A 25694-nucleotide genomic window follows, 5' to 3' on the forward strand; every position below is an offset into this window, starting at 1 on the left:
AGCATGTCTGCGGCTTGTCGTCAAATGAAGTCTTGCGCTGCCGCAGACCGGTTAGAAGCACCATCACATGCCCGGCCCTTGGATAGCGAGGTGCATTGACCCGAGCAGACTTGGTTATGCATGTGTGCCCAACGACTCTCAGCCAATCTGATGGTCACTGGCCCTCGCCTCCGCAATCAGCCTCAACTTCCCGGGAATTGTGCCGCGAAGCGCCTAGATCGTGCAATGGATTTGGCCACTGCTGGACAGAAAAGGGTCGCAGCCGCAAAACAAATCGCCTTTGGCGTAATACTACGCAGCAGGAGCAATACTGAGCATACCGTCATTGTTCACCATCTCAAAGATCCTATAAATGCCTGCTGTCTGAGAATGCTCCTGGCCTCTTGTCGGCTTTTCTCTCTTTAGCTCTCGGGGAGACCCTAGTCTACCCCGGTGAGACGGAGTCTCACAGACTCGAATGGACCCTGCCCGCAACCGCGCAGGGCCGAGGCCAAAGCCAGCTCCTCCAAAGCCCGTTTGTCAGTCAAATTGCGGAGGTGTCTTCGACGACAATAACCCCCTCCTCGAAATAACCTGTCCTTGCGGGTTCGGATACTATGATAAGGAGCGACACCGCTTTATACCGGGGTCATTGGTCAGGGGTGGGAATGCGCCGACCAGAGAAGAATACGTGGCCCACGTCCGAAGTTGCGAACAACGCGTGGAGGGTGCACCCATTTTGACACCATTTTCTGGCCAGATATTCCACGGGGCGAAGATCACGGCGAAGAGCTGCACACTAAAGAAAGGACTCATCGAGAAAGAGGTGCTTGAATTTTACCTCAACTCGATTCTGCACAAAGTTGTGTACATCGATGTACGGATTTCGACCCCTTGATACTCTTCAGGCTGATACCTAAAAGGAAAAACCCAACGAGTACACCATCTACGGTATAGATTCAATATCACCGGTATGTGCAACTTCTGTTCTACTAGTACCTCTTCATGCACAACTAAGTTAGCGATCAGATAGACCAGCAAAACATTCATGACGATTCTCGTGCATGGACACGAGAGGCAATATCGACGAACGATGGTATACTCCGTATAGCCTTCTGACATGAACATTGACATACTGACAGAGGCGCTAGAGCTGCTATACGAGGACTCTGAAGTTGCGAAAAGACGGATGGAGAGCGCTGGAATTAGCACAGATCAGTCAAGCTCCCCGGAGCGGGATGCAACCCTTTATGAGAAGAACAGTTCGACCCGCAGCGATGACGGCCATGGTCGGATTCCATCATATTCTAGGCTTCCTAATTCTAGTTATAGGGCCGCCTTGTGCCGTTTCCCCAGCGACAACCTTGCCTCAAGTCCCCCGACCACTAGCGCCAGCTACGGTACCCCTTCCTTTACGTCGTATAACGCGAATCCGATAACCAGGGCTAACCCTATCTTCCCTGGTCCTGCAGAACCTCCAAGGAATGTGGCCATCACCAGTGTACCGACGAAATATCCTCTTCGTGAAAGAGCCGACTCTGCCATATCAGTTCCAGACGCGGATGTAGATCCAGGGGGAGCGGGAAGCAGACTACAAGTTACGTCCGGGTCGACTAGTACCCGACGGCAAGATCGGACGTATCGCGACAGTCGACGAAGCATGTCCCCTGAAGACAAGGCTCTGCAGGGGCAACCCCAACGCCCGGCGGCAAAGAGCGAGAGGTACGGTGGGCACCCACCCCGACGGCCAGAACCCAGAGAAGATCGAGGTCAAAAGCGACCGAAGTAATAGCACAAGGTTGGAAGCCGGCCACGGTCTTGCACGGCCATAATATCTTCCTGGGTTTTGTGGACCTGGGTCGATCTGTCTTGGGTAAAGTAGTTTGACATGCACAAAGGCTCGACATACTAATTCTCCACTTGCGGGCAGACTATGGAGAGGACATCTTAGCTAGGGAAGAATCTCGCAGGTGCAAATCCCAGACAATTGTACCATCAGCACACAGCACATCAGCACATCAGCACATCAGCACATCAGCACATCAGCACATCAGCACATCAGCACATCAGCACATCAGGAGGGAACCAGTCATATAGAACTATTGCTTGGTTGGTCGCGTCTACCGGCCGAAGAAGTCAGAGGTAGCTCAATGTTTAGGTGGCTTCAATGCACCCTGTATATATTTCAATGATTCATAATTAACCTACTACCGCAGTCTGTGTGTATTCGGGCGTGCTCAGACGTAACCAGATTGCTGCCCATAGTTGTTGATAGTGTCAACCCATAGGCTCGCCATGGCTGTTTTCTTCGGAACTGCTGGTGTCTTGCAGGTGAACATCAGAAATCACCCACGACACTATAAATCCCAGGAACAGGTAGGCCGCGATCTGGAGGATCGACACCGACGCCGAGGCTTTCAGAAACGATTTTCGAACCGCATCCCGTGCTTCTGAGGTTAGCTTTGCAGTGCAAGTGTCAGTCTTGAGGCAATGTTGAACGATCTGCCCGAGTCGCATTAGCAAGTAGAAAGAAAAGCCTGAGGGACGGGGGTTTTGGCCTTGGTGCAGTGCAGGCCGTGCGAGGGTGTCATTAAAAGAAGAAAAGGGGAAAGAGAGGATATATATACCTCTTCAACGCGTTTTGGATCCAACATCGAACGCAAATTCCTTCTCATGAGCGCCGATGCACTCAGGCGGAGGGCCCAGTTGGATATTGCCGTGGCCACGAGATCTCCAAGTGTGGACATCAGATGGAAGCTAGCGTAGAGCATTGCTTGGCCTGTGGAAGCGGGCAGGGGCGTTAGATATTAGATGACAGGCAGCTGGATCGAGAGGTAGCCTCTGGCGCAAAGAGAGTCTTAACTCACGCTCGCGATTGGACTTGAGGGCGGCTATCAAACCGTTATGAAGGGCGTTTCCCATCATCCCATGGCCGACGCCCAGGATCCCGCTGAAGATCCAGGAAACAAAGATCGCTGGACTCGTCGGATATTCGCCTACACATGCGCGCGATGCGTTAGTTTCCATTGCAGGAGTGATTGCAAAACGCAGGACATTTCTCACTCATGCAGTCCATATATATGGACAAGCCAACTGACGAACAGATGCACATCAGCGCACTGAGGGGCAGCACTGGCTTGACCCTTTGGAACTTTTCGAAACAAAGGGCAGTAATGCCTGTTCCCACGGGTATACCTATCCACAAGAGCCGAAGAACCCATGTATTTGCGATCAGGGCGTTCTGGCAGAACCACGGAACCACGAAGAAAAACTTTCGCAAACTTTGTCAGTTCCAAGCCAAGGAGCAAATGAATGCAAGGGGGCTTCTCGTACGTTTGAGATACCTCCATCCTTGACAAAAGTCGCCAAAAAGATGCCGACGACGTCGAGTTGCACTCTCTTCACAAGCGCGATGGGATATAGATTGTCGGCTGGCGTAAGGCTACGTTGGAGGTAGAGAAAGCCACTAAAGCCGCCCAAGATCATGAACAGCAGGAGGAACCAATAGATGATGGAGATGCGCTCCGGAAGCTCACCGAGTAGATTGAGAACCACACAGAGTCCAGCCACTGCTATCACCAAGCAGATTACACAAAATGTTGCCGCGGCGGAGGGCCTGTGTCTCTTTGGCGGATAAGAGCTCAAATATTCTGAAGGATCTTGGTTCCCAAAGGTCGGAGCGTCTGCTTCTGTGCTGGATAGTGGTCGGATTAAAAATACCCATGCCATGATGGCAACAGCACAGAACATGGGTATGCATATCTGTAGCTGGTACACGCTAAGGTACCTTTAGCACCCGAGACGAATAGCTGCGCCTGACATCCTCGTGAATGGGCATCCCGACTTACAAGCGTAAGCTAGAGCTGTCGTCAAGATCGAACTTGGCAAGACGGCTGCCGATGAACTGGCCTAGAAGATTCACTGGTGCCTGGAAAAATATCCACCATGACAGTTTGCCCGGGGGAACACATGCTGATACTAATTAATACCACAGGAAGAGAAGCTCTCGAACAGCCACTTACCGTTGAACACGAGGTTGGGGATGAAGACCATGCCAGAAGCGCCTACGGCGGTGACAGCTCGGGCAATCATGATGTCAGTCATGCTGGTGCCGACGGAGCTGAAGGGGAAATGTATCAGCATCGTCGGAGGAGTAAGTACTCTGGCAGAGGCGGGACGGACAGACCCATACGCCATGCCACAAATGAAGAAGACAAATGTCGCAACCAGCGGCCAATGCCAGCCCAGATGGTTCGACAGAATCGACCACTGCTCAAATGTCAGCGGCCGGTGTGACAAAGGTAGATCTGGTATGTGTATCACCAATGGCCGCATTACGGCTGTGACGGTGCTGTAGCATATTTTGAGCAGGGCGCCGTTGTATTCTTCTTGGAATTCCGAACCTTGAATATAGTCAACAGATTGAGTTTATTAAAGCCATATTTCGTTTTCTCATGGCGCATACTAATTTTGGTGTACGCAGCGGTAAAGAAAGCGCCCTCGCAGTAGTCTGCTGCTATGCTTTGTCCATTTGTTAGTACCGGAAAGTTAGAAGACCCCGCGACGATGGGTTAGGTCAGGCTACGAACCCAAGCAGGAAGATGGAGGCGGGAAACCAGAGGTGAGAAGGGAGCCCAAGCGAAGATTGCACTGTAATTTGCCATCTTTGGCCTAGCGATGCCCATGTCTCGAGGGTTGTAGGACCTCGAGGTTGCTCAAGAAGTGGACTGGTCTCGTCGGTGGCCCTGCTCGCTTCGCTGGCCTCGCTGACAGCCTCGCGAGGTGGCACAAGTAATGACTGGTCCCGCATGATCAAGTGTTGGTACAAAGATCGTGTGATACAAGAGAAAGTCTCGAGGCCGAAAAGATACACAAACACGTACTCGGTACATTGGGCCATCCAGTATTTACGTTGCATGACGTAGTAGCATTTTGCAGCCTGGCTTCGCCACAAGATCCCGCTGCTGTTGGACAGTCGTCGAGCATGACATTTGGCCTCCGCGAGATTCGGAGAACTCCTTGATGAGCGCAGCTAAGCCGTCAGGCTGGCGGCTGCCTGTGGTGCCTGTGGTGCCTGCGTTTGCGGCATGACATGAACCCCGGCATGCTTACTTATTCACCATTAGCCAATTGCAGATCGTTCCATTGGTGCCGCGGTTTCTCTCGACACTTGCTGGTCATGCCCGTCTGGGCTTGTGGGACCATCTTGATCTCGATATCGAGGCCTACCTCATCCTGACAGTCGCACGACCAATCGACTTCACATTTGGATACGAGACGGTGAAACGGCAGTCGTGTCTCTCTTAGTAGCGTGCCTTGATAATAGCATGCGAAATAGATCCATCATCTAGATTGAAGAGTTGATAGTTTTAGTGAAGTACAACGTATTTGAATGTACAGCGCAGAGAGAACGATGTACCTCACGGAGGCAGATGAGGCAGGGAGGTGAGCCGAGGATAACTAAAGCAGCGAGCACCACAGGCACCACCCACAGTGACGAGCCTCGCGAGGTGCCCTGGGACTTGATGCCTCGTACTGGGTAGTGGTTAGGCGAACTTGGACTGGGCACCAAGTACTCGGTAAAGCGGCAACCCGTCACGGTATCAGGCTAGTCTTGAAGATGCATATTCTCGATTCACACTCGGTGTCAATGGACGAATCCCATCACCACTGACCATATCTCTCTGAGGCGTCCATCCAAGGAAACCCCTTCAAACGCACTGTTATGGTCTTAAATTAATGGAGGTAATCACAGCCAAGTCCGTCTTTGTTTCCTCCAGCTCCAACGGTGAGAAGACTCTCTGAGAGGTGCATGCTTTCTCAGTGCAACCACAATTCCATCTCCGAAGCTTCTATTGGAGCTCTCATTCAAAAGCTCGAGGCAATATCGCAACAATCACCGCAATAAGCATCTGCTCTGCCTTTCCCTCTGGCTTTTCTCGGTATTTCAGCTCGTTCTTGCATAAGCGCATGCTTCCTTAATCATCACTTTTCTCTCTGCAGTCTGTGCAGCGGCTTCAATCTTGAACAGTTCCTTCCCAAACAACAATCCACACTCGCTGTCCCACAGTTTGCTTGTTTTCGCTGCTAGCGAACTTGGTCCCGGCTTAGTCACCACAACGCAAAAGTCCCACAACGACTCCCATAGAGCAGAGAGTGTATTCAGAGCGTCGGCCCGTCGACTTAGTGCTGTGTCTAACTTAGGAGCATACACACAGAGGCGGCCTTAAGTATGCAACAATCGCTCGATCTGCCCGAGGGAAACCCCCACACGGGTGAGCTGGCGGTTTTTCTCGTACTGCGAGCTCGGTGTTTGCTCATGGGATGATCTCTCCAATGGTACTTTTGAATCGTGTCCTTCCGCGCCAGCATTGACTATCTCGGAAAATTGCTTGGTGCCCCCAATTTCCCGCTTGAAAGCCGTGGGATTTCTGGAATGGTCTTCCACCTGGGCCCTGGCGACATCAAGACGGGTCTCAACAATCTTCACACCCCGCATCAACGTCGCAAGGTGGTCGTCAGGGTTAATGTTGTTGAGGCTGGACAGAAAGTGGTTAAGAGAGCCTGCATCGGGTCTGAGGGATCGCCGGGTTCGGATTTGGATTCGTCCTCGGAGACGTAAATAGGATTTGATATCGAACTGGAGTGCTGGAGCTTTTGCCGTTTAGAAGGCCGGATTGAGGACATCTTCGAACCGGTATCTAGTAGCGTTTAGTGTCCCGAGGGAGTTGAGGCGATCATCAGTAGGATAGCGAGTCGTGTTGTTGAGACGGTTAAGAGATAGAAATTCAACGCTTCCCACATGCAGGTGATGGAAAGTCTGAGCAGTAAAGAAGGGTTCGGCAGACGAAGAACAGATTATTTTGGGAGGCTCCTGACATTGATTTCGTCCTGGTCGTTATTTGAAGACACCAACATGTTAAAGCCATCGTGAGCACCCAAGAAAAGACTGTCCGAGGGTTTGAGGGAATGGCCTTCCTGAAGTTGATCCCATATCCCCAGTGAGCAGAGCTCCTTCAAACAGAGGCACCACCAGAACGGAAAAGAACAAGTTACTGCGTATCCTCATCTAGTGTGCTATATAATGTATCAATCCAAAAACCCCAATACTTGAGGGTCGAATGAAAGGCAAACAAGAGTACCAGGCTCCAAAAGTGTGCACTGAACACAATCGAGTCTGACCTTCGACAAGAAACTGCAACTCGGGTTCATCCCGCTGATAGCTGTCATTAAACGTCGACATTCTAGATATACAGCCCCTTCAATAATTTCACCTAGTCGATGCTGTATAGGGGTCCGAAACTCAAATCTGGCGCACTTGATATGGTTGTGGCGATAATCAAATGTAGGCTCACATTGTCGACGTGCTGAAATAGTAATTGCTCCACAGGAACTCATATTCCTCCATGATTCCTCCAAGCAGGTCCAGTATCGGTTTCCCTTTCAACGAGGCTGCAGCACCATGTACCCAAACTTTCGTGATGTTCTCGTAAAATGCGCCTCGCATCCCCCACCACGCGAGCTGCCAGCCGCGCTTCTTTAACTCGTCGCGCTCCAATGCGGAGAGACCGGTTCGTGCACCGCCCGGAACTCCTGCTGCCAGATCCCTCTTTGCCAGTTGGCGGGAAAGGTATTCAATTGAAACCCCCACAAGCCACGGTGTCCAATTTCGCTTCCATTTGCTCCCCTCGTAGCCGTAGGTACGAGCAATACGTTGCATGAGCAGGGCGTAGATCAAGGGCCGTAAGATGTACATGATCTCAGCGGCCTGGCCACGCAGACTGGTCAGTTGGTGGAGCAGCTGCTTGGCCGGTTTAACATCGTCGGCTGTAAGTACATGGTTGAGGAGATAAGCTGGAACGGTGTCGGGAGAGGGTAGAGTAGGAAGGGTAAATCCTGTGCGAGGCATACTATACGGTTCTGTGGTAGTCAAGGATGATGGAGCTTGTTTACCGGAGTCGGAGAGGGGTGGTGTCGGGACGCCAGCGTCACCTAATGCGTCTTTGACATCAAAGCTGTCCGACTTCAATTCATCCTCGGCGAACTCTTCATCTTGTTCTTCCGGTTCAACCGGCGTGAAGTCTTCCCTTAGGGGCATAGGCGGTGTGACCGTTGGACGCAAATTGGTGAGGCGCATCAACAACAACCGACAGATGGCCTTGAAAGATTCAAGCATCACCACCACCCGCCACTTCGCCTTTTCGCCACCTCGGCGCCTGGCAATCATCTCCCATAGCAGTTCTGTGTATTGCGCAATCTTCAAAACCGTGGCGATCTTATTGTATAGGGACGAGGACGATGTCCAGAAGGTAGTGTAGCGAGCATGTAGTGATGGCTTCGGCTGCTGAAGTTTGAGGTTTCTTACTTTGAGGACGGTGGGTGTAAGCGCCAAAGCTGCGGCACGATTCTTGAGGAGATGATCATGATAAATGGATAAGAGTTGAACGAAAGTATGCACTGATTCCGAGGCCAATTCGGTGTCATGGAATCGGGCGCCGGGAAGGAGGTACGTCAAGGACCGCAGACTGCTCTCGATGGTAGAGACCGAGGAGGAGTTCGATGTCACATAGTTGGAGTAGCTGGAAGGAAGGTTGATGGCTACTTTGGTCAAGTCGGCGGATGCGCTGGAAAGGGAGTGAATAGTCGCGTGGACGGTTCGGCGCACCGCTGACGTCGCTGCAGAGGCCATGATGCGATCGCGCAGGCGCGCATAGGCGGTGGGAGGGGCGGAAGGCAGCCGTGAACTACATTCAGCAGCGCCTTATCGCAGAGACGACAGAGTGGAAGCGAAACAGGACCTTGTCGTCGTTGGGATGATGGATGGGTGATGGAAGTGGGATTGAGAGAGCCGAGTTGGTCGCCGAATGCCAACCCACCAGTTGTATTCACGTGATCCATCAGGTGGATCGTCCGTCCAGACCGTCTCGGCAGCCTCGGCATCACAATGTCACAACGTCCCGAAGCCGGCAGTGGACATTGGACTGTTCTGGACCATGAAACTCGCCAACAGAACCATGTTCACTCTACTTTGTATGAATGTGCTAGCAGCCACATCATAGATATATACCGCCCCAGATAAAGAGCTAGGCTAGAGTCGAGTGAGCCTCTGCATCGCCGGGTGGGTAATTTCTCAATACGAAATGTCCCCTCGTGTGACAAGGCTTACCCATTACTGGGTACTTCCGTGGGACAAATGATGACGAGGCTGGTTTAACATACCAACCTTGCCAACTGCCGGGCTCCCCGGTCATTCTCGCCGCCAAATTGGTTTTATGTTTGTTCCGCCATCCTGACCCGTTCAGTGCCTGTTTGTCTTACTACGTGGGAGAAACAGGCCGAGTCTGAAGTCTCCCAGCATAAAACCGTGGCTTTTCGCGAGAGACCATCCCACTTAGCCCACCACACCGTTGTGAAGATCGTAACTGCTTATGACACAAGTCAACTCGTTTTGTCCCTCAGCCTGCCCTCCTTTCTAGTTAGCCTTTCGACTCTTCAGTCTCCCCGGTCGCCCCGAGATCAAGAAGTCTGTCACCATCGACCCTGCTACTGGAAGCGCCGGAAAGAAACACGACGAGATGCCTCTTGTAAAAAGACCGAAGCGAAACACAGGGCCCTGGTCCTCGCTTCGAATCCTAAACTCTTCGTCGCCAATCATCTCAGCGGACATGCACGGATTTCTAATAGCGGCTGTCTCAAGTTGGAATGCCGACAGCGACGCCTACACCGAGCATGAAAAACGCTCCATCATTGATAGTCTTCCACCCCGGTATCGGAAATACGAACTTGACGCAGAGGGCCGCTTGAAATGCCCACTCTCGGTTGAATTTGTGCTCGACGATCCCTACATCAAGGCCGCCGTACACAAATTCAAGAGGGACGTCAGCGAGGGATGCTACGAAAGGAGTTGGCAGAACCAAGCCAGGAAAGCCATGCAGGAGAGGCGGGACGGCAAATTTGACCCTTACCTACAGGAGCAAACAGAGGAAACGTTTGGCGAGTCCGGCTCGAATGGCCAAGGTGAAACCGTTGACGAGGACGTCTGTGCCCAAGTGGATTCGAGCGACGGCGAATGGGGCAAAAGGAGAAGCGCAAATCGAAGAGACACCAAGAAAGGCAAGACCACGCCACAGACTCGAATGGTACAACGGAGGCGAAAAAGTCTGCCTGGAGACGATGCTAGGTAATGCGTTTGATGAAGTGTTGATATGCGCTCTTTTCAAGCCCGGGAAGCGATATGGGTTAAATAGGCGGCTATCGAAAGTCCAAAGTCCAAACAGATCATCCAGACAATAATTTTGAAGCGGCGCTTCACGACTGAAAAGCCTCGTTCGGTGTTGTTAGGCACGGGTGCACTTCCAGGCGGTATCAGGAAATAACTGAGTGACCATGTCCAAGAAACTCCTGGGCCACGCCTACAATTTGTGTTTTTTGCTGCACCCCTTATAAATAACACCATCGCCATGTCAAATCATGTCGTATCGTTCTACCTACACCACTCGTCTCCTCGTCGTAGACACCCTTAAAACCAGGAAACCTCAAGCCCTGGGCCATGAAGAGAGGAAGAGCACTCCGCGCCGAGTACTCTGCGTTTATGTACAGAGCACATGCGTGCTCCTCCTAGCAGCGAGTCCTCCGTGTGCTTGGGTCGATCCTCTTTCAAACCCCTCGAGTTGTCAAATCTACAACGAGGCGGGACATCTTGTCTATTGTGCCATGTTGCCTACACACATCGAAAGAGAAAAACAACAATAATACAGGATCCCTGGGCGATTGTGTGACAGGCAACTGACATTTTTCCTCGGCTACCTCCTCTCTACAGGCTGTCTAACGTCTCCCCCCTTCTCACAGAAGAGGTAGCTAGGAGCTATATAAAGTAATTGGTACCAGTGGATCGGGGAGAGAGGAAAGATCTACCTAGAGCACTGGCCTAGTTGTGCAAGACTTCTCATTGTAGAGAGCTATCTATATTGCTATAACTTCGTGGAGTCTGTACCTTGCATAGGTAGGAGAGTTGCCCACCAATTCTCTGTCCCTTCTGCCCAAAGAGACCGAAAGCAGCACTTCCCGGCAGGACTCGGACGGCAAGCGTCTTTGGGCTTTCGACTTCAGGGGACTGCGAGTACAGTTCTAGTTCCAACTTCACAAATTGATCAACCACGTTTGTTGTCGAAAGAGCAACGACATTTAGACAGAAATGATATTAGAAGGTTTGAATCCCAGGGAATGCGCCTTTCGCGTCTTGTATTGCTAGTGTGGGCATGTGCTTGAAATTAGTCCTTTGTCAAAAACATATTATGGAAAATCCTGTGGGATTCTGTTCAACAATAGACCCTGCTGGGTGCAAACCCCCCCCCCCCCCCCCCCCCCCGGGGGGGGAGACGTACTCCGTATTGGTGCGACAGTCGGTCAGCCCGAGCATTTGGACGGGAGGAACAAATGCAGAAATCTTGGCCCCGAGCCTCGCTTCGGTTCCCTGGTTTTCATCGCAAGAAGTCACTCATAAAAGGCCCGTCCATGTAGAGATGCCCTTGACAGGCATACCGGTAAGCAAACCTACCTAGCAGGAGTCGATCAATCCAAGACCACAGGTCGGCACTGAAAAGGCAGCGCCACCAGACAAGCCCCGGACTTGTCTCAGTCCACGACAGCTGGAGCAGAAAAATAATCATCCATACTACCTACTGTGTGGAGACTCGACAGACGTGGAATGCTGGTCTGGCTAAACGGAGCAAAACATACCTGGCAACACTTCCCTCTGCTCGCCTCTCGTGAAATCATGGCGATCATAAGGTACGAGTACATCTGTCGAACGGAGCTATCATTTCCCTGCGGCTCTCCGCCGTCAGCAGCTAGCCGCACGGATTTTGCGTAACATTGCAATCACTGTGGTAGTGTGGGCTTGACAGCTGCATAGACTGGACAGCGAGCCGGCGCAAAGGAGAAAAGGGTAGTCTGGCACTGGAAAACATGCTGCAGTTTGATGTACATGAGTAAAAAGGTGCTTGACAACGGTGAAGTGTCTGTTGTTGTGGACATAGATCATTGGCTAAACCAGACATGGACGATCACTGCTTCCAAAAACAAGGAGAACCGATCTTGTTAGTATGGTACGCAGTCTCTGACCTAAAAGTCCAGAAACGAGGGCCTTTAAACCTACAGCTTGAGGGAGACGACTAGTTAGTCAATCCCGTGCAACGTACCTATTTGTATCGAGTCGGCAGGCTTAACACGATAACGAGCATCGACACTATCACCAATGCACACAAAAGACACAAATGGCATGTCCCTACCTTTCCCCTCGGACAGGGGCATCCATCTCAAACAAATCCTCTGGAATTTCAGATGGTCGCTCATTAGACCCTTTTGACGTGGCTTGCAGACCTGAGGATTGGGATCTGCAGTCATTTCAGGAAAGTCACGCAAGATTCTGTGGAGGATGACAAACAGAGGGATGCAAAAGAGATTGGTCCGCTTCTCGAATGCTCTGAGTTGTCTTTGCTTTGGTGCTGAAGGGTGAGGCTATTGCGGATGCGCAATGCGACCAAAAAAATACCGCGAACCGTTGTACTTCGTGGTCGGTATGGGGGTACACGATTGAATGTGGCAGCAAATCGGAATCCGCCCGAAGGCCTCGAGGACAACATTGCTGACGAAAATGGCAAGACCCTACCAGGAGAGGCTAGGCCAAGGACGAGCAAACACTTGCAAGGGCTTGAGATCCCAATAGGAGATAGCAAATGCCCCCTGCCGTGGATGGTGGGCGTGAGACTTACCAGGGCGGAGCACCAGAGTGACCGGGAGGCTCAGATAGGGGCCAGCTTGGCACTTGTGCCAGCCTTGGACAGCGGGCTTGCGTCGGGAGTGATGAATGATGATGGAGACAGCAAGGCTGTTTGCCCTGTTCCACTCTCGAACTTCGGGCTCTCCCTGGCGAAGAAACTAAGGAAAGAAGCGAAAATAACCAACTGGAAAGAAGGTGACGCTAGCAAGATGAGGGTTCCAATCCTTTGCCCGCGATGAGAGTCCTATCTTCTGCCTTCCCGTCTCGTTTCGGAATGCGCTCGACTCGTTCTTGGACATTATTGACCGACGTCAGCAACTACTGGGGTATGGATCCCAATCCAGACTAGGAGGACGGTGGGACGCTGGGCGGGGTGGCGCCGAGTGGTGTGTTTCTAGAATTCCCGACAGGACGGTCCAATCGTGAATGTAATGGGGCGCTGGTTGATGTTGGGCAGACAAAACTGACAAAAGACACCACCACCCCCCAATCGATTCAGGACGAGTGACGGTCGAGGACCCGAAGTTAAAACAAACGAACGGTGAACACTGGGGGGCCTCCGTGAACATGGGGCCTGCGGGTGGCCCAGGTGGAAAGCCAGGGGTTGATCGAAACATCCTCCCAGCAGCTCCAGTTGTGGTGGAGGCAGGGGGGAGTGGGTTGGAAGTTCGACAACCCAATTGCCAATTTGTGCCACTCATTCGGGATGGCTGACGCATTGCCCAGAGCGAACATCCTCTGAAGCAAACCCTCCTGCCATTCGAGCAACCCTCCGGACTTGATTTTCATGTTAAATACGCCTAAATTCCTGGTCATTGGAGATGCGCCGAGCAGTGCCTCGTACTCTGAGTTCGTAAGAACCTGAACGAAGTTCGTGTCGGATGCATTGGCGAACTGCAAGAGTGCAACACCTGTTCTCCGCCGGTGATGAAACAAAGGTATTGTCATTCCTTCGGCATTTTCAGGCCCGCCTTTGTGACAAGGAAGACCTGGCTTCGGTTCAACGGCCAACTGCTTGCATGCTGGATCTGTTCGGCACATGACCTGCTAATCTGCTGACCTGCCGACGAAGGCGGCTCGCCAGAGCAGTATTGAAGTCCGTGTTTGCCCTCAGCAGGCTTGCTTTCCAATCTTCTCGCTGTGTACTTGGTTCTGCGTCCATGCTTGCATCTGCGTAGGTTCTGGGGTTGTGCGCTGTCATCTCCAGCTTGTAAGGTTTTGGGCCGTCGAACCTGCAGCAGAAAGTTGCGGTGCAAGGCAGCCAACAGCGAACATCCGTCGCCTCTATAATTCATTCCCATGCAGCGGGGAGGATCATTCGGCCCCTGGATCTGGATCCCCAAATGTTATTGTGCGTGAATTCCCTGGGTGAAAATCAAAGCAGAATAGTCGGTGAACTCACCGCTTTTCACCGCCTCGGTTGGGAGGCCTATAGTTGTTGGCAGAACGAGGGCAATGATGGCTATTCTTGTTGTCCAAGCTATACTCCGGACAAAGTATACCACAATGACGCATTGTTGCCCGCATAGTCATGTTACAAGTCATGCATATCCCACACCGCGCGTGTTTGTGTGACCTGTCTAGTCCAGATCGTTCCAGGGCACACTGACTCGGTTCGTTACACAGTAGCGGTCTCCACTTTCTCCCTTGGGTCGTCAGAACGAGGCATGGGGGCTGGCCGTAGCGCACCAGTACGTTGTCTTAATTGTTTTTTTTTTAATATATCATTATTATTTTTGTTTGTGCTCCCTACGGAGTACTATGACAACATAGCAAGCGACGCACAGAGGCTGAGAGCGCCGGTGGAGAGCGTGTCGGCGAAGGGGATGGGATAGGATGGGGCGGATGGGTTGGACGACTAAGTACCTAAGTAGATGGATGAATGATGGCACGCGGTGGACGCGGTGGATCGTTGGGTCGAGCCGTGGACCGTGGACCGTGGACCTTGGACCTTGTTGTTGCTTACTTCCTGCTAGTCGGTTAGCGTTCTGGCCACTGGGAAGGGGTTGGAAGAGAGGCTTCTATCCGCTTCACTTTGCAATCTGCAAGAGACAAATCTCTGGCAACCCGCCACGCAGCGTAGGCGCCGATGGTCGAATGGCACAGCATTGAACCATGCGCACGCGGATGCGGATTTGGAGAAATGGTTGTTCCAGCGTGGTATATCATCTCCAGCTCCAGCCCGCGCAGAGCATTTTCCGCCTTGTTGGTGCTCCGCTATACTCGTCTGTGTCCTAGTGGGATCCGAACACATTTCTCCCGCCTTCCCCGGCAGGCCTAAGAGCTGGGTGGACGGCGGGATGGCTTGGACGGCTGTCTGCTTGTCCATGGCTGCATTGGAGACGGGGTTGGGACGTTTCGGACTTTGTTGAAGAGAAAAAGGTGACAATGCGGTGAAGTGAAGTGGGAGTGAGAGAGGGAGAAAGAGGGAGAAGGGGATTTTTCTTGTCCCATCGCTCAGACTCAACGCACTCTTACAGCCGCAGCTCCCCCAGCTCCTTACTCCGAACTGCTATTACTGCTACTTGCACTTCCCATTCTTGATCCGCCCATCGCCCGTCGCTCGGCTCTCTCTCCCATCTTCTGCTGTCACAGCCAGCCTATTCCAGGAACCCACCCTCCTCCCCTCCCGTCCCGATCACGGCGCCGCCTTCATCCCGACTAAAATACGAATGTCGGTCTGAATTGGAACCACCAGGTCGGTCAGTCCATCCCAGGCGCCTTGGAGAGAGACAGGGCGGAAGAACGGATGGATATGAAACAAGGAGACTCGGAGCGTCAGTGCAGTGAGATTTTTGACCTGGAGCAGGTAACACCAGCGCAAAAGCCACCCCAGTCGCCCTTTTCAAGGCTGGCCGTGGCGACGTTGTTGTGAGTCCCCTCAAACGGACAGAAGAAATCTCCCATGCTCGTCATACAACTGTGCTTTGATTCTTTTAGCCTTCTGCCACCAATGGCAAGAACAGACGAACGCTCCCAGAATATGGCACGAACCTGTATGGCACCATCCCACTTTCAGGCAGCCAGGCTCTAGTTCGCACTGTAGAAGTTATAAAGCCGCCTCCTGGGCGTTCAACTTTGACGCCGTGATGGATTGCTCCGCCGACTAGCGGTAGCGTAGCCGGTCTTGCTTGCTCCATGCTCCTCCATGCTCCAAGCTCCAAGCTCCAAGCTCCAAGCTCCATCGTGATGCAAGCCTCTCCCATGATCCATCAGGTTTGAGCTTTGAGCGGCGGGGCCCGGCACACTCCACGATACCTGTCCAGTGCTGGGATCATGGGCATGGTCACGGTCACTCTCGGTCACGGTTACGACTCACCTCACCCTTCTCGATCTTATGCAGCTATCCATGTTGATTTTAGTGCCAGAAACCGAAATGGGACCCCTAGAGAACTGGATCCATCCTGTCCGCCCTTTCCTCCAGCCCAGCCCAGCCCGGAAACAAACCAGGGCAAAGTCCAAGAGATAGTACCCGGTAGAGAGGGACAATGATATCAGCTGCTCCAGCTGTCGCGACCGCCGGAAGTGAATCGTGCAGAAACGCCCGTAACCGCTGCAAGCTGCTAGCTGCAGAGATATGGAGATGGAGGATGGAGGCGAGCTGCAGGTGTCTGTCGCTCTGTCTCCTGTCTGTCTGTCTGTCTGTCTGTCTGTCTGGGTATGTGTGCGTTTGCGCTCAGAAGCAAGAGCCTGGAAATGGATGACGGCTTTGACCAGTGGGTGGTGTGTGGTGGTGGTGGTGCTGTTCGGGGCTCAACCCTCACCACCAACTATTGACTACTGACTACTCACTACGACAACTCCGGACACTACACTGCTCAGGGCCCTTTTTCCCACACTCCGCCCAGTCTGCCACGAATGCAATCATACATTAATGCGTGTGTGCAAAAAAGAACAGCGATCGAAGGAAGGCTGCTGCCGCACCGACCCGCTCCTCCTTGACCGCATCTTTTGCCGAAAACAATAAACCCCCCCCGTGGCCCCCCTCTGACATAGTATATTATATCTCTTCTCATAAACAATGCCCTTTGTGTGTCCCCCCCGACATTCCCTTTTAATCCCACTTTGCCCATTGTCGTCGTGTGGCTTGTTCCCTGGAATCTTCGAATGAAAGCCATTGTCCTACATAGCCACGCCGGGTCTGCCTTCCCGACCCTGTCTGCAAGAAGTCTACAACCTAGAAACGCCGGCGCCTTCGCTCGGGTCTCGCCAAAGAACCAACCCGCCCCGTCTTCGGAAGCGAGCAGTCTCCTGGTATTAGTAGTCCTCCTCCGTCTTCGCCTGTGCTCGCTTTCTCAGCCTGGTCTCCAAAATCCCTACTCGACTTCTTTCTGTCCTCCATCTCTCGTCGTGTATGGCAGCGCCCACTGACCTCCGGCAACAACCCCCTCTCCGTCCTTCACAAACCGACATCCCATCTCATCACCCACCGTGGATATCTCGTCGCTGCTCAAACCGACTGACGAGGACGACGGCCATTCAACCAGCTCTCCCGCCTCAGTATCTCGCTCAGAGTCGGTGCCGTCCAGTGTTGCCACCAGCGTGGCTCCTCTGCCACCGCCCCAGCCGCGGCCGGCGGTGCCTGCCAAAAGATTGTCCGCCACCCAGGACCATCCAATCCAGTCTCCGGCGAAGAAACAGTCCAAGTGGTCCCCCGAGGAAGATGCAAAGATCATCCAGCTTCGTCAGGATGGCATGAAGTGGGAGGACATCAGTAAGCACTTGCCCGGACGCAGCGCCATCAGTTGTAGACTGCACTATCAAAACTACCTCGAGCGGAGGAGCGAATGGGACGAGGATCGCAAAAATAAGCTCGCAAGGTTGTACGAGAGGTATGTTGAGAAACGTCGCACCCGATCGCCTTTTGTCACCAGTGCCAATGTCAGAAAGATCTTGTACCACGCCTCTGCCTGCCCTGTCGTTTGTCCCCATTTGGATGTTTCCACTGACTTTTTTCTCCGAATCAAGGTTTCGAGCCGACATGTGGGCGAGAGTCGCAGAGGAGATGGCGATGCCATGGAGAGCCGTCGAAGCAATGCACTGGCAGATGGGCGAGCATGAGATGGCGAAGCGTGCTGGTGTAACCCCATTCTCCTTGACCAACGCCAACAGCGGGATCGAGCCTTCGTCTCTCCCTCCAAGACCACCACTGCGGCATGGTGGACCACCCCCGCGCCCTTTGCGACGAGAATCGATGCCTCCCGACACGGGCTTACAGGGTCCTCAGCAGCTGCCTTCACTAGCAGAACTGACAGCGGGGCTGCCTGCGTTTTCAGCACCACCTTACCACACCTCAGACCCTTTCCATCGCCATCTGTACAACCACCCAAGAGGCCGCAATGGTCCGTTTCGATAAAACAAGAATTGTCCTGATGTTGTATCGTGTTTGAGCGAAGCATGTTTGAATAAATCGGATGAACAGTGAGGCAACATGATTCCGGGTTTTGATGATGGGTTGTTTGCTTTTGCTTTTGCTTTGAGTACCCCTGCTGTGATCGGCAGCAACAAGCTGTAATATAGTGATTTGATACCCCAACACCTTCGACTATCGCAGCCCCCCGGCTGCGAAAGAGGGATAATGTGATCTGTGACGCTTCACCCAAGCCGAATTGGGACGAGCAGGCAACATTGAGAGTGTGATAGGACCTGAAAGCCCAAGCGCCAACTGCAGTCTCATGCTTCCGGGCTCTGATTTCGTGCGTATGGGTGGGAGTGCTCAGCGGCTCGACGATCGCGAAGAGGCCATCTACGATGTTTCAGTCTTTTCGGGTGAGGACGACCCACCAATTATCTCGATCATAGCCGGAATCGACTATCCTCGCACCAGCACTAATCGCGTCTTCTTGCAGTTCGCCTTCTCGATACAGATGGTAATATCGATGGTATGTTGTCGAGATCGGTGCATTGGAGCTTGGCGGCTCTGACTTGGATTTGGAGGCGGCATTCGGCTTGAGAACCCACGGCACAAGCACATCCTGCTCATGACCTCGATCCCAGCCTCGTCGGCTATCTTTCTGTTCCAGTGCCCAGGTGAATATCAATGCTCGGCCTCCTCCTTTCTTTTCTCCGCTCGGGCCGGTTGACTTTGAAGGCGGTTTCAAGGTCTGCAAGATCTCTCTGATAGCCTGGACTCTTCGCGCGCCTGAGGACAGGTGGTGTATGACTGCAATGGAGAGGGCAAAATCGAACATATCGTGGGGATGAGGGAGGCTAAGGATGTCGGCGACAACGGTGCTATGCGGTTGGTGTTGGCGGGCGATCTTAACAAGGGCGTTGGACCTCGAGGACGTTAGCGGGGACGCGCTGCTTTCTCAGCCATCAGCGTTACCTGTCTGAAGCAATAATGAAGACATCCTTGTTCACTGTCAAGTACTTCCCGTTTCCACAACCCACGTCCAGACCAACGGACCCAGCGGGTAGACTGCGGAGGAACTTGTCGACCACGGGCCAAGGCTGCCATGCTGATCAACTTGGATGCGCTGGTGAGTTCCTGGACGACGTGCGAACCTTGTATCGGGTGGAGGAGAAGTGACTCGCGATGTCCTGGTACACTTCGTGCACATGCCTCTTCTCGTATTCCACGGCTTGGTCCATGATGAGCCCGGTGACGCGCCGGATGTTGCGAGCGGTCAAACTTGGTATGTTTGAGGTGTCAGCGGCCGACACATAGGGGACGGATGTTCGAGCCACGAGCTCGATGAGGACAGAGAATGAGGATGGGGTCGTGTGCCAGTTGCCAATATACTCGTAGTCGCGAACTGCGGTCGTCGAATCAGCACGTCCACGTGGTGGAAAAGCTTGAATGGTCCAAAAGGTACAAGCTCCAAATTGCGCACTTCGATCTTTGATTCCGTATTGTTAGCCGAGAGCGGTTCGGATCTCTGTATTAATATCCGATTGGCGACGACGGAATGGCGGCGGCTGGACGGGCAAGACGAGCTATCTGATAAAGACAATCGTGGCGCAGACCACTTCATTAATATGAACTGGTCATCGGATGAAGCTACAATACGTCTCCTGCTCAAGTCCTGCGCGGTATACGAGGTATTCCGAGCACTTTTCCATTATACTCGAAGAATTCCATGTACTTGGTATATCAATGCAACTATTTCACATACAAATATCTCGAGGACTACGCGGCCACCATCTGTTCGTCTTGCTCCTTTTGAAAGACACTAAAAATCCGCTGTCGACTCGTACAAGGCCTTTCTGTAACGAAAGCAGTTTAGAAAACACCGACAACCTCTTCATTGGCGAGAGGCTGTGTTCGGCCATTCGAGAACGCGAAAATATCCGTTAGACCAGAGCTCCGGATCATCAGTGCCAGAACAATGGCGAGTAATGGGATCTATCAGGAGTCAGCATGTGGGGCAAACCAATCAGCCCATTGGTGACATACCCAGAAGAAGAACAATTTTCGATCACGGCTCAGCTCAACTTTTTCGATCGGCTTTCTCACCACGACAGCACCATTTCTATAGGTCGAGCTTGCTCCAGCCCCCTCACTCTCCGCCTGCTGCTCAAACTGAAGGTCCGCTGCTGCATCAGCTACTGCTTGCAGCGTAGACGCCTTTTTGACGCTCCAGTCTCTGTCCGTTCCTTCTCTCTCTTCTGGATACAAGTCGCTATAGGCAGGAGGCGAAGATGGAGCAGGAGGTGATGATCTGCCCGTCAGAGTCTCCCACCAACCCTCACGCTGACCAGGTTGTGGCTGTCTAGGACCTGAGCGCTGAGGGAAGAGCGCGCTTACACGGCGCATCATAGGATATGCTTGATACTCCTGTATGGCAGCAAGAGGTCCATTGAGGTTAGCGAGGCTAGGCATCACTGATTGAGCGTTCTCATTGAACTGTTGTAGTTGAGCTATCAAATGATCTCGCCAGGCTAGCATGAACGCTGACGGAGCCAACGCGGGCGCCGCATTGGCAATATTCTCGGGGGGGAAACTAGATACTTGAGACGTGCTTGGTGGCATGCTGCCTCTTCGCGACTGAGGAACACTGACAGGCTGCATTCGATTGGACTGCCCGAGCACCTGGGACAGATTCGGTTCCTCGGAGGAGACTTGTGTTGGTGTCTCGTCGTCAAAATCGTCCGAACCATCCGAGTCATCCGTGTCCGTGGTGGCGTAGTGATTCGATGCATTCTCCCAGAAGGAGCGAAGAGAAGACGAGCTCCGGCTATGCAATCGCATTGGTGTTCCTCCAGCGCTTCGTGATCGATAATGTTCGATTGGCGATATTGTTGCTTGATAGGCAAGTAAAGAGGTTGCGAGATCAGCAGGGGTGAACTGGCGGATGCTGCGGGCTTTGTGGTTGGCCCCTGTCAGGCGAAGCCGGTGTATCACATGCGTGTGGCCGTTCATTGCAGCATGATGCATAGGTGTGTGGCCATTGTTGTCGACCATATTGGGGTCGGCGCCCCGGGAGAGTAATCCTGCAACGAACCGCGTGAGGCCTAATGAGGCTGCCAAATGTAGCAGCGTGAGCCCAGATGGGCGGCGTAAATCGAACCTTGGGGCTCTGAAAAGCCTTTGGGCGTCCATCTGCTCCAGAACCCGTAACATCGTAGCTTCTAACTCAAGCGTATCCATTGGAGCTCCACCAACGTGTCCATGTACACGCTGATGCCCCCCGCTTATTCCATAATTGCCATGACCGAGCCACATAGAATGAGACTGCCCCTGCAGCAGCTGCTGGGCAGCCGAGTATGGATCATCAGTTGGATGTTGCAGCTGCTTGCCAAGAGTACGTAGTGCTAGGCGGAATATCTCCAGCTCTCTGTCGTCCACATAAGTGAAGAGCGAGGGTCTCGTTTGGGATTGTTGTGGCATTGACGAATATTGAGGGTGATCGTGCTTGAATACAACCGGCACGACGCCGGGCTGCAGAGCTGGAGGTGCAATACAGTTCAAACATTTTTCTCCCCAGAATGTCGTGGTCGTCGCCTCAGTGTCACCAAACATGACTTCCAGACCCTGGTAAAAGCCATTTCCCAGCAGTGTGACCTCGGTGCCTCCGGTCACGGATCCTTCAGCGGGGACTAATTTGTGAATCAGTGGAGGTGGCCTTCGGGCAGGCTGTCCCATTAGTTGATTGTTGACCGCCTGGCCAAAGGCGGCGTCAGCTGCTCCGAAGCTGTTCCTTGCGGAGCCTGGACTGCCAGGCCTGCTTGGCTGACGAGATGGGGGTGCCGATATCATTACTTGCCGAGGAAGGTTTTCGTGACTAATCGAGCGGATGATGTTGGCGGCAAAGGAGGGATCAACCCCATTGGGCGTTGGGGGACTGTTGCCATATGGGGCAGGGCGAGGAGCAGCAGGCACTGCGAACGGCCGATCGTTTGGTCCAATGAACGATGCCATGTTCGGAGCGTACGGAGACGAGGCAGCGGTATTGGGCATAGTGGAAGGCCCAGGTAGTGCTTGCGAAGTATCTAGGCGAGTCATAGTCAAGCCAGATGGCAACTTTCCAGAACCACTATGTTTCCTTCTCTTCGTAGTTGGACCTGCCGGGCCGCTGGGAGAGGCAGGCCTCGAGAGATTTCGTGGTATAAAGTTGGCAACTGTCTGGCTGGAGGCAACCGACGGAATGGCATATGGAGTATTCGCTGGGGCCATTGGGAATTTGGGGGCGAAGTTCTGCTGCAACGCATGTAGATCGGTCATGGAGTAAGCCTGCCGGGACATTTTTGGATTGACTGATTGCGCCTGAAACTGTAGCTCTTGGTCAGTACTAGAGAAGACACCAGCTCCTGGCACTTTGGGTCCTGGAGTCGGTACTGCAGGAGGCTGATTCGGATTCGCCGCCGGTGGGTTGTGAGTTTTGTGGTCATCAGTAATCATAATGGGGTTGGTCATGGCCTGAGCGATGACTTTATCTCGGCAGTCCTTGATTGTGAATATTACTTGGAAACCCATCTTCTCGTTTTGATGCCGACAGTAGCAAGCTATCCGCATCGGTAGCTCCACTTGCACCGCTCCTGACGCAGACGTGGTGTTTGGGGCTTCGGTGACGTCGAGTTCACGAGGAACCTCTGCCCATTCTTTAACTTCGCTAGTGTTGAAAACAACTACTCTCCTTTCTTCATCCCTCTGAAACAGCTCTTCTTCCTCGGGCTTCTTCTGCTTCTTTCTGGAGGCTCTTTTCCTCTCGCGTTGTATGCAACCCGCACATATGCGAACCTCACCACCATTTAAAGGCTTGTCCTCGTCATCTTTCGAGGCGCTTGACTCGGTGGAAGCAGGACTCGACCGAGTATGAGAGGCCTGTTCTTCGCCCCTAGCGCGTGCCAATGCTCGCTGCAACTTCACTCTGTCTTGCATAGCACTCGTACAGACCAAAGACGTATAGAGCTCCAGAATCTCTGGCGATCGGGGAACCTCTGGCTTGGCCAGAAACTTGGGCTTGGAGACTGTGTGTCGTGGGAGCCTCAATTTCTTGACGCCGGATGGAAGTGACGAGAGGGTCATCTTGATCGGTATTTGAGTCTCCACGCGGGATTTGAGCGAGGTGGGATGCACTGTCAGGATTGGGGAACCTTCAGCCGAATTGACCGTGGATGGTGGTGAAGAAATATCTTTAGTGAAAGTGGAAGGGGTCGCACTCGAGTCCGCTTCAAAGCTGAACCCAGCGGTCGAAAACTGTAGATCAGGGGAGAATGTCGCGTTACCGGGTGAATCGCCATTCATGGTAATGTGATTGAAGGTCTCCTCCAAGCCAGATGATGGAGAGTGCTTCCTCCAAGGGGACTGCCCCTGCCCAGAAGGAAGCATCGCATTCAAGGGGGATGCTTCTCTGGAGCCGGCAAAGAAGAACTGGGGTTGCCCATTGGGTACCTGAGCCGTTGAAGGCTGCTTTCCAAATCCGGCAAAATCAGCTTGTCGCTTAAAAGGCTGGTTGAGTAGGGTGGTTTTGATATTGTTGTTTCTGTTTGTCGGGTCAAACCCGCTCGGTGTGCTGGCGGCCGTATCAAAGTCGAAATCGGAAGCCATCTGCTGGTTACTGGCCTCGAAGTCTTGGTCGAGACCAGCCATGGCGGTGTCCTCAAATAGGTGGTCACCTGATGATACTGAAAATCCGTTTATCCCGCTTCCCCAAGTGCTTTGAACTGTGTCGTGTGCTGGAGGGGAGGCTGTCGAAGCAGCAGACATGTGGCGTGTGTGATCTGTAGGGGACTCGGAAGATGAGCTGCTGGATCCTGAAGCAGACCCTCTTGACGCGCGCGCAAACGCATCGTTGGGAGGAATCGGACTGAAGGGGTCCGTCTCTCGTTTTATGGTCAAGTCATTGGGGTTGAGGAAGCCGGCAGGCGATGCCGACTGGTCATCGTCGGGAACTGGCGTTTCCAAAAATGCGTCGAAATCTTGACCGGCAAATGCTGGGGTTTGGCCAAGGCCAGTCTGGAAGAGATAGATATCATCATCTTGAGCCGACGCCATCCTGTCGATTTTCTCGATTTTTTTGGGTGGTGCCAGAGGTCTCAAGTTGTACCCGTCACCGCAACACCGCTATGCCATCTCTTATTTCAACGCAACCACTAAACGGGCCCGATTGGCACAAGACGAGGCGGATAAAGAGGGGAACGAGGGGAGAATAGTGCCCTTCAGTTTACTCTGGATCGAGCTTTAGCAAGAAGAGCTGTCACGGGCCCGACTGCACTGTGCTGTGTTGCTTGTGGCGCTTGTGTGTGTGAGAGAGGATTGGGATGTGGCTGGTGGGATCGTCGCTCACCGAGCAAGCCGTAAAGGCGCACGGACAGTAGATGCAACAGATATATGGTGGAAGATGGCGAGTTTTCCAGATGTAACTCCAGAAAAGATGCGTCCGAAATGACAGAATGGTGAGCAGGAAAGACGTAAGGCGTGCTGGTGATGAAAGAACAGAGTTGTAGATGAGTTAGCCAGAACGGAACTCGAATTGTGGAGGCGGAGACCTGTCGAGTGGGAAAGCGGTCCTCCCAAGAGCCCTTCCCTGCCCTTCCAGGTGGCCTTCCAAGTGGCCTCTCAGGTTTGCTGGCAGCCTGCTTGCTCCGACCTGTTCAGGGTTCAGTTAAAAGAGCGCTGTGGAGGGAGCCTAGAGCCACCCACAGGGTAATCGGTGACGAGCCTAGTGAACTAGTTCCTTCCAGTTAGTCGAGGCTTGGCTGTTGAGTGGGCACTGCGCTGCACTGCGCAGCCGCCTCGCCGTATTTCCCTCCATCATTCTCCATGTTTTTCCATCATCCCACCCGCTCTTGGAGCCTCCCACTGGCAGTTCATTGAAACTTTCTTCAACACCTGCATTGGTGCCGCATATCTTTGCCCACCAGCCTCTTGTCCAGTGGCCCACCGGGTGAAGATTCTGCTTCCAGCATCAATGTACTTCGCTAAATCGCCCCGATTCCCACGATCCTGTCTGATACGCCCTCGCCGTGCATCCTACTGCGCCCTTCCCGCCACACTCGGGTGAGGTCGTTCGATAATGGGATGGCGAAAACCTAACTGAGACCCCTGCTGCATGCACGCTTGCGCACGGGCGGCGGAGGGGACCCTATTGTTAAAGAAGTACACGAATAAATGGTCACACTCTGTATTGAACTTGCTTGCCCTTCCATCAAACGACCTTACATCAAAGATAATTTTCCTCGATGCGAATCAGGGCAAACGGGCCGATATCTTCGCGTTCTTCCCGTCCCCATCGACCTTCCCCCAGCGAGTACATCGTGTATTTTCAATGCTCAAGATACCTCTGCTTCAAGTCTCTAAAGCCTACCCGACCTTCCCGATATCTCTCTTATCGAGCATTTGTCCTGTCAGAGGTTGGTTTCTGTTCCGCCCTAGCTGCGCAATCACACCTTGTCCGTCCCCTGCATAGCAGTGGCACATCTCTCGGGCAAGTCTCGCCCTTCGCCCTACTCCCTGCCAATCATCGAAGTGGAGGCCAGACACATGCAC

At 53.0% G+C, this 25694-nt stretch overlaps 7 protein-coding genes across 7 annotated transcripts; 3 read left to right on the top strand and 4 right to left on the bottom strand.

Annotated features, from left to right (window-relative positions):
* Nucleotides 1-1099: 1099 nt before the first annotated feature.
* Nucleotides 1100-1768, top strand: A1O5_11043 (uncharacterized protein; the record flags this gene model as incomplete). Its single annotated transcript, XM_007751616.1, has 1 exon — nt 1100-1768. One exon carries the CDS (start codon nt 1100-1102, stop codon nt 1766-1768), a length of 669 nt encoding a protein of 222 aa, XP_007749806.1.
* A 488-nt stretch (nt 1769-2256) lies between these two features.
* Nucleotides 2257-4789, bottom strand: A1O5_11044 (uncharacterized protein; the record flags this gene model as incomplete). The annotated part of the gene is made up of 11 exons (XM_007751617.1): nt 2257-2481; nt 2607-2758; nt 2847-2975; nt 3043-3250; nt 3313-3757; nt 3828-3951; nt 4002-4099; nt 4166-4248; nt 4303-4382; nt 4445-4500; nt 4569-4789. The coding sequence occupies 11 exons, from the start codon at nt 4787-4789 to the stop codon at nt 2257-2259; spliced, it is 1821 nt and encodes a 606-aa protein (XP_007749807.1).
* A 2541-nt stretch (nt 4790-7330) lies between these two features.
* Nucleotides 7331-8668, bottom strand: A1O5_11045 (uncharacterized protein; the record flags this gene model as incomplete). The annotated part of the gene is made up of 1 exon (XM_007751618.1): nt 7331-8668. One exon carries the CDS (start codon nt 8666-8668, stop codon nt 7331-7333), a length of 1338 nt encoding a protein of 445 aa, XP_007749808.1.
* A 976-nt stretch (nt 8669-9644) lies between these two features.
* Nucleotides 9645-10163, top strand: A1O5_11046 (uncharacterized protein; the record flags this gene model as incomplete). Its single annotated transcript, XM_007751619.1, has 1 exon — nt 9645-10163. The coding sequence occupies one exon, from the start codon at nt 9645-9647 to the stop codon at nt 10161-10163; it is 519 nt and encodes a 172-aa protein (XP_007749809.1).
* A 7292-nt stretch (nt 10164-17455) lies between these two features.
* Nucleotides 17456-18116, top strand: A1O5_11047 (uncharacterized protein; the record flags this gene model as incomplete). Its single annotated transcript, XM_007751620.1, has 2 exons — nt 17456-17592; nt 17729-18116. 2 exons carry the CDS (start codon nt 17456-17458, stop codon nt 18114-18116), a joined length of 525 nt encoding a protein of 174 aa, XP_007749810.1.
* Nucleotides 18117-18516: 400 nt separating this feature from the next.
* Nucleotides 18517-19354, bottom strand: A1O5_11048 (uncharacterized protein; the record flags this gene model as incomplete). Its single annotated transcript, XM_007751621.1, has 3 exons — nt 18517-19039; nt 19089-19213; nt 19268-19354. 3 exons carry the CDS (start codon nt 19352-19354, stop codon nt 18517-18519), a joined length of 735 nt encoding a protein of 244 aa, XP_007749811.1.
* A 631-nt stretch (nt 19355-19985) lies between these two features.
* On the bottom strand, nt 19986-24200 carry A1O5_11049 (uncharacterized protein; the record flags this gene model as incomplete). The annotated part of the gene is made up of 2 exons (XM_007751622.1): nt 19986-20108; nt 20160-24200. 2 exons carry the CDS (start codon nt 24198-24200, stop codon nt 19986-19988), a joined length of 4164 nt encoding a protein of 1387 aa, XP_007749812.1.
* Nucleotides 24201-25694: the final 1494 nt, after the last annotated feature.

Source organism: Cladophialophora psammophila (genome assembly GCF_000585535.1).
Source record: "Cladophialophora psammophila CBS 110553 chromosome Unknown aczJe-supercont1.23, whole genome shotgun sequence".
In the NCBI taxonomy this organism is placed as follows: domain Eukaryota; kingdom Fungi; phylum Ascomycota; class Eurotiomycetes; order Chaetothyriales; family Herpotrichiellaceae; genus Cladophialophora; species Cladophialophora psammophila.